Source organism: Chlorocebus sabaeus, chromosome 13, assembly GCF_047675955.1.
Source record: "Chlorocebus sabaeus isolate Y175 chromosome 13, mChlSab1.0.hap1, whole genome shotgun sequence".
NCBI lineage: Eukaryota > Metazoa > Chordata > Mammalia > Primates > Cercopithecidae > Chlorocebus > Chlorocebus sabaeus.
The window spans coordinates 61,060,671-61,066,670 of record NC_132916.1 but is presented as its reverse complement, the minus strand read 5'-3'; the positions used below and the strand labels follow the sequence as shown (position 1 = coordinate 61,066,670).

The following is a 6,000-nucleotide window of genomic DNA, read 5'->3' as shown; positions in this document are numbered from 1 at the left end:
ATCCAGGCCGGCTCCCAACGTGGAATCCGACCCATGTACTTCGTCTCTCCACGTGGCATCAGATGCTCTGCTGGCTGTCACCGTGAACTCCAGCCCTCGCGGAGCGGACAGTGACCTGGTTGCTTCAGAGTTCGGAGGGGAATAGCGTCTCCGTACCCTTGCCCCACCTGGGTTGCTCCTCGGACCGCCGCTCGTCCCAGACTCCAGGAGGCGCCACCAAGCCTCGCCAACTCCGCTCCATATCTCCGGGAGCCCTCAGCGGGTCCGCCGCGGCGACCGGAAGCTCCGGGCAGAGGTGCTGGTTCCGCCCGCCGCTCTTCCAGACGAGACTCGGCCGCGGCGGTCGGAGCGGCTGCCACGCCGCACCTGCCCGCGAGGGGGCGCGCTGGGCCCAGGCCGCAGCCGACTGCCGCGCTCTCTGCCCCCGCCCTCCGCCGTCCCCAGACTGCGCTCACCTGTCTGGGCCGGTGGCCCAGGAGGCGGGGGCCGGCGGGAGCCAAGCCGAGGAAAGGGCGGAGCGGCTCTCCGGGCGCGTCATCGGAGCACCATGGCGGAGCTAGGAGCTGGTGGCGACGGCCACAGGGGCAGCGACGGCGCAGTACGGAGCGAAACAGGTGACCGCGCAGCGGGGATAGTGGGGATCCTGTGCGCGCGGGCAGGGGACGGCGAGCGGGGCCAGCGGGCTGGCACCGAAATCACCCGGCGCCGGTAGCCCCCTCCCCGCCCGCGCGGCCGCGGCCCGGAACAACCGGCCCTGCGCGCCGCGCACCCGGGCTCCGAGCGCGCGTTCCCCCGCCCTTCGCCGCCGCGCCTCGGCCGTCCGGCTCTCCCCGGCCGGGGTTCCGGCCGCCCTCGGGCGCTCCACCGCGACTTTCCCGCAACAGGTGGAGGCGAGCCAGGGTTCACGGGCGTGGTGGGGAAACGGAGAGACCCCGGCCGCTGCCCTCCCCGCCGCGGGCTCTGGTCTAATTCAGTTGAATGGGAAATCGTATCCCGCAGACCAAACCAGCGGCCAGAGAGTCGTCGGCCAGGTGCGATTGGCAGGACGAGCAGTTTCTGGGCACCTCCTCCCGCCTTGCCTGGTCGCCCCGGGTGCCGGGGGCTCCTCGGCGGGGTCGGTGTGGGGCAGGACCGCGGGGTGAGCGGCCCGCCCCCCAACCCGGTGCCCGCAGTGGCGACGACCCTCGTCCGTGGGGACCGAGCTCGGGAGGGCCGGGGCCCAGTGCTGCATGGTGGGGGGTTGCGAGTGCGGGCTTGACGGGATCAGACATTCGTTGACTTGTCAGAGTTCTTAGAGAGTTTTTTGTTTTCAGTCTGTTCAGGAGCCCAAAGGAGGATTGTTGGCTCTGCAGCCGGGATTTGGTGGTCAGGCCTCTGTGTTGAGGATACCCCTCCCCCACAACCTCCAGGGGCACACTTGGGGACAGGGGATCACGTCCCCAAGACCAGCAGCAAGGCTTCCCACCCCCGCCCATCTCTCCATAGTATGAAGCCGATTTTTCTCCCTCGTGGTTTTTTTTCTCCAGAGGCTATCTTGCAAATCCGTCCCTCCCCACTGGTTCCCTCTTCTATTCTTGGCCAGTAAGCTGTTTCTGTATCTTCCTACGCTTGGGGATGGGGACAGTGAGGCAGTTTCTTACTTTAAAAAGAAATTAAATTCTTAGACTCTCCAATTGCAAGCTGTTTTCCACTTCCGTACACTCACAATCGGAAGCAATTGTTTCCTAAATGTAAGAATCACTGTCTCCCCACCGTCGAGGATGCTTATTTTAACGTGAAAGGTCCAGAGAGCTCTGAAACAGTATTTGCAAATTGTGTATCTGCTATTGCTAGGAAGAGGTTGGGTACCCAACGTCTTATGATTTAATCCCTTCAGCCAAGATACATGAGGTTAAGACTGACAAAGTACCTTGAACTTGTTTATTTTTAAGTCATGCTCCTTCCTGTAGGGAGTTTGTCTTAATGTGTTTGCAAGATTGGTAGATCATTATTTTGGTTTGGGGTGGAGAAGAGATGCCTTTGTAATTGCTTTCGGGAATTTGATGAGCTAGACGCTGGGACGGGGCTTCCCCAAGTGAGGGCCCCGGGAGAGCAGCGTCCTCTTTTGTAAATATACGGCATGATTTGGTGCCTAACCCTGACCCAGTAACTGCGTGTGAAACAACATTGTTCTAGCGAGCTAAGTGTCAATTTGTGCTGAAAAATACTTTCTAGAATCTGCACATGAACAACTTGTTCAGACGTAAGTGAACTAACTACAAACCTTAGTATATTCAGCGCCTGAACATGTTAAGGAATAGGCCGTGCTTCCAACAATTAATATACAGATCAACCATGTGCCTGTCAGTATAATATTTTCTTTTATTAAAAAGGGAATTAAATTGGTTGTTATCTCCTTCATAGAAAACATTTCTTCCACACTTTTGCCTAAGAACTTAAATTTCCAAAGGACACATTTTATATATGGTCTTGAATAATTATACTTTATAATTTCACTGAAAACTTAATTCTGGCCTCACATCTCTTTCCTATTTTTCTACCCCAACATTACTATTAATGTTTTTAGTGTTCAGAAGCATTTGTGTCAGCAGGTGCCAAAGAAAGAAGGAAGGTGTAAATGTGTTTTTCTGAATCTAGGTGATAGTTATTTTGAGAGAACAAGTGGGATTGTTTGAATTTCAACAACTTAAGTTATTCCATGTATTTAAAACACATGACCTATGTCTCAATATGAGACTTTAATTTAGCACTTTATTCTGGTGAACATATTTCACAATATACACATCCAAATACTGCAAGTCTCATTTTTTTAAACGATCAGAAGCGTGTATGGAAATGTGGGGTGGGTGGGTGGCGGTGGACAGAGAAACCTGTATTACCATCAAGAGTTGAAAATTGCCACCTTAAATGGCAACATTTCTTGAGGGATTAATTTTAATTTTTTTAGATCTCATTATTATGAGGTAGAGTCCACTCTTTTTTTTTCTTTTTTTTGAGACAGAGTCTCGCTTTGTCGCCCAGGCTGGAGTGCAGTGGCGCGATTTCGGCTCACTGCAAGCTCCGCTTCCCAGGTTGACGCCATTCTCCTGCCTCATCCTCCCGAGTAGCTGGGACTACAGGCGCCCGCCACCACGCTCGGCTAATTGTTTTATATTTTTTTTTAGTGGAAATGGGGTTTCACCATGTTAGCCAGGATGGTCTCGATCTCCTGACCTCGTGATCCGCCCGTCTCGGCCTCCCAAAGTGCTGGGATTACAGGCGTGAGCCACCGCGCCTGGCGAGTCCACTCTTAAATAGCTCTTAGTTTTTGTGTCTCTGTACAAAGACTGGTTTAATTTTAGGGCACTTTAGGTTAGAATATCAGGTTATTATAAAAATGATACCTGTAATGTGTTCAGAATTATGTGTGTGTGTGTATCAAAGATGAATTGACAGTGGTGGCGTGCAGCCTATGAAATGAGACCGTTCTTAAGCGTATCAAAAGCTATTATATAAATCCAACATTTAAAAACTATATTTCTGTGGGTATATATTTATTTTCTTCTCAAAGTTAGTCAAATCACATTCCTTGCGGTGAAAACGTTTATTTTTCTTAAGGATGAAAAGTTCTTCCAACAGATTTTTCTTGCCAACAGCCAAAGTTAAGCAAGAGCTGGGGAAAAAAAATTGCCTTGGAAACAAGTTTAAGACATCACCACTAGAGGATGTCAAGTCCTTTTTCAGGCTTTTTTGAGTAGTCGACCTACCTCGTGTGATATTCACAAAACTGCCTCAATCCAAGCTTTGTGTATTTAATTTTATGTTCATGTTCAAAAGCTGTGGAAAGCGAGTGTACAGCACTAATTTCCTAGTCTGATAGCCTGTTTTAAAAACCTCCTGAACTAAAAGCAAATTTAAAGCTGCTTTTGATTAATTCAGGAAACTCTGATGCACAAAGGAATAAGTTAATACCAATAACCTGTCAATTCTGTTGATATTTTGGGAAGTGGGTCATGTCTTAGAATCTGGAACTGGGCTTTTTGTCCACTTTAGCAACGTGTGTGATGAACATGGCCTCTTTTGTGACCATCCTTTCATGAACTTTTCCATATGAAAAAGTGACCCTGTAGGTGTCACTTAACTCTAAGGGTCTACATTAAATATCTACCAATAGGGGCTCAGATGACAATTTGGTATTAAGCTTGTCCCGTTTGAAAGAGATGCTTCATTTGCGTAGCTAGATAGCTTTTCTCCCATCCTATATGGCTGTTACCTTTACATCTTGCTAAGTAGGGGGAAACATTATTAGACTAGGCAGTTGTGCTCAGGAGCATGCATTTATGTGATATTGATAGGCGTGTGTGAAATATTTTTACACAGTTTATTTACACTGGCATTTTCTCTTAAAAAATTCTAACATCTTTGCTTCCCAATGCATGAGGAATAATCATTTGGAATAATTGTTTTTAAAAACTCAGGCCTCGTATTGATGTAAGAATTGAAAATATTGAGGCTTAGAATAAGAAATGTGTGCCTTCTGTATATTCAGCATTATGGTGGTTAGAAGGCTGTTGAACAAATGATCCTTGAATTTAGTAAGGAAGACAAAATTCACCAACAAACAGTTGCAGATTATGAGAGTTCAGTGAAGGAGAAATCACTTCCGGCTATGGTCAGCAGGAAGAACATACCGGCTACAGCACTGAAGTTAAATTTTAAAAAGTGGTAGAACTGGAGATCTTTATGTTAAGTGAAATAAGCCAGGCACAGAAAGACAAACATCGTATCTTCTCACTCATTTGTCGGGTCTAAAAATCAAAACAATTGAACTCATGGACATAGAGAGTAAAAGGATGGTTACCAGAGACTGAGAAGGGTAGAGGGGGTAGGGAGTGAGAGGTGGCAGGAAGGTGGGCATGGTTAATGGGTTTTTTTGTTTTGTTTTGTTTTGTTTTGTTTTGTTTTTTAAAAAAGGCCAGAAGCAGTTGCTCACGCCTATAATCCCAGCACTTTGGGACACTGAGGCAGGCGGATCACATGAGGCCAGGAGTTTGAGACCAGCCTGGGCAACGTGGTAAAACCCCATCTCTACTAAAAATAAAAAAAATTAGCCTGTGGTGGCGCACGCCTATAGTTCCAGCTCTTTGGGAGGCTGAGGCAGAAGAATCACTTGAACCCGGGAGGTGGAGGTTGCAGTGAGCCGAGATTGTACCACTGTACTCCAGCCTGGGCGACAGAGCGAGACCGCGTCTCAAAAAAACAAAAAGAAGGAGTAAGACCTATAATTTGATAGCACAGCAGGGTGATTATAGTCAGTGACTTAATTGTACTTTTAAAAATAACTAAGAATGTAACTGGATTGTTTGTAACACAAAGGATAAATGCTTGAGGGGATGGATACCCCATTCTCCATGATGTAATTATTTCACATTGCATGCCTGTTTCAAAACATTTCATGTACCACATAAATATACCTACTATTTACTCACAAAAATAAAATAAAATTTTAAAAAATTGTTTTAAAAAATAAAAAAATAAACTTTTAAAAGTGGGTAAGTGGGATATAAAATTGGATGGAGGAAAGGGAGAAAAACAAAGGTGCAGATGTGAAAAAGAGCAAAGTTTTGGTCATATTGACACGTGTAAAGCTCAAAGAAAGTCCTAGATCCGTTAGGAATGACTGTTCACTGAAGCCAAATTGTGGAAGGGCTGAAGGCCAAACTGAGAGGTTATTACATTTTTCAGGGGTGGGGTAGTGGGGGGAAGTGAGGATTCTTGAGAATAAAGAATATTGATTAAAGAAGGCATAGTCAGGTAGTTCTGTACCCATGAATCTTGAAATCTTGATTGCAAGTTCTAACAAGAGCTCAGCTGTGCCTTTAGCTGATGAAAGCAAAATTCCTGCCTCTGGGAAAGTCATTCTCTTCCATTGATTTTTTTTTTTTTTTTCTTTTACTGCTTTAGGAAGGGTGCATCTGCAGGGATGAGAATGCATGAGAAACATCTGCCTAGCCAGATGAG

General features: G+C 47.0%; 1 protein-coding gene across 5 annotated transcripts in view; it reads left to right on the top strand.

Moving 5' to 3' along the window:
- Positions 1-339: 339 nt before the first annotated feature.
- Positions 340-6,000, top strand: part of MAP7 (microtubule associated protein 7) — a 211,693-nt gene continuing 206,032 nt past the window's right edge. The window contains exon 1 of one of the 5 annotated variants that reach the window (XM_073022504.1): positions 340-614. In XM_073022504.1, coding sequence (XP_072878605.1) covers positions 548-614 — 67 coding nt within the window. In that variant the 5' untranslated portion in view covers positions 340-547. The remainder of the gene's footprint in view (positions 615-6,000) is intronic. The other 4 variants (XM_073022518.1, XM_073022510.1, XM_073022519.1 and 1 more) reach the window with 4 other exon arrangements.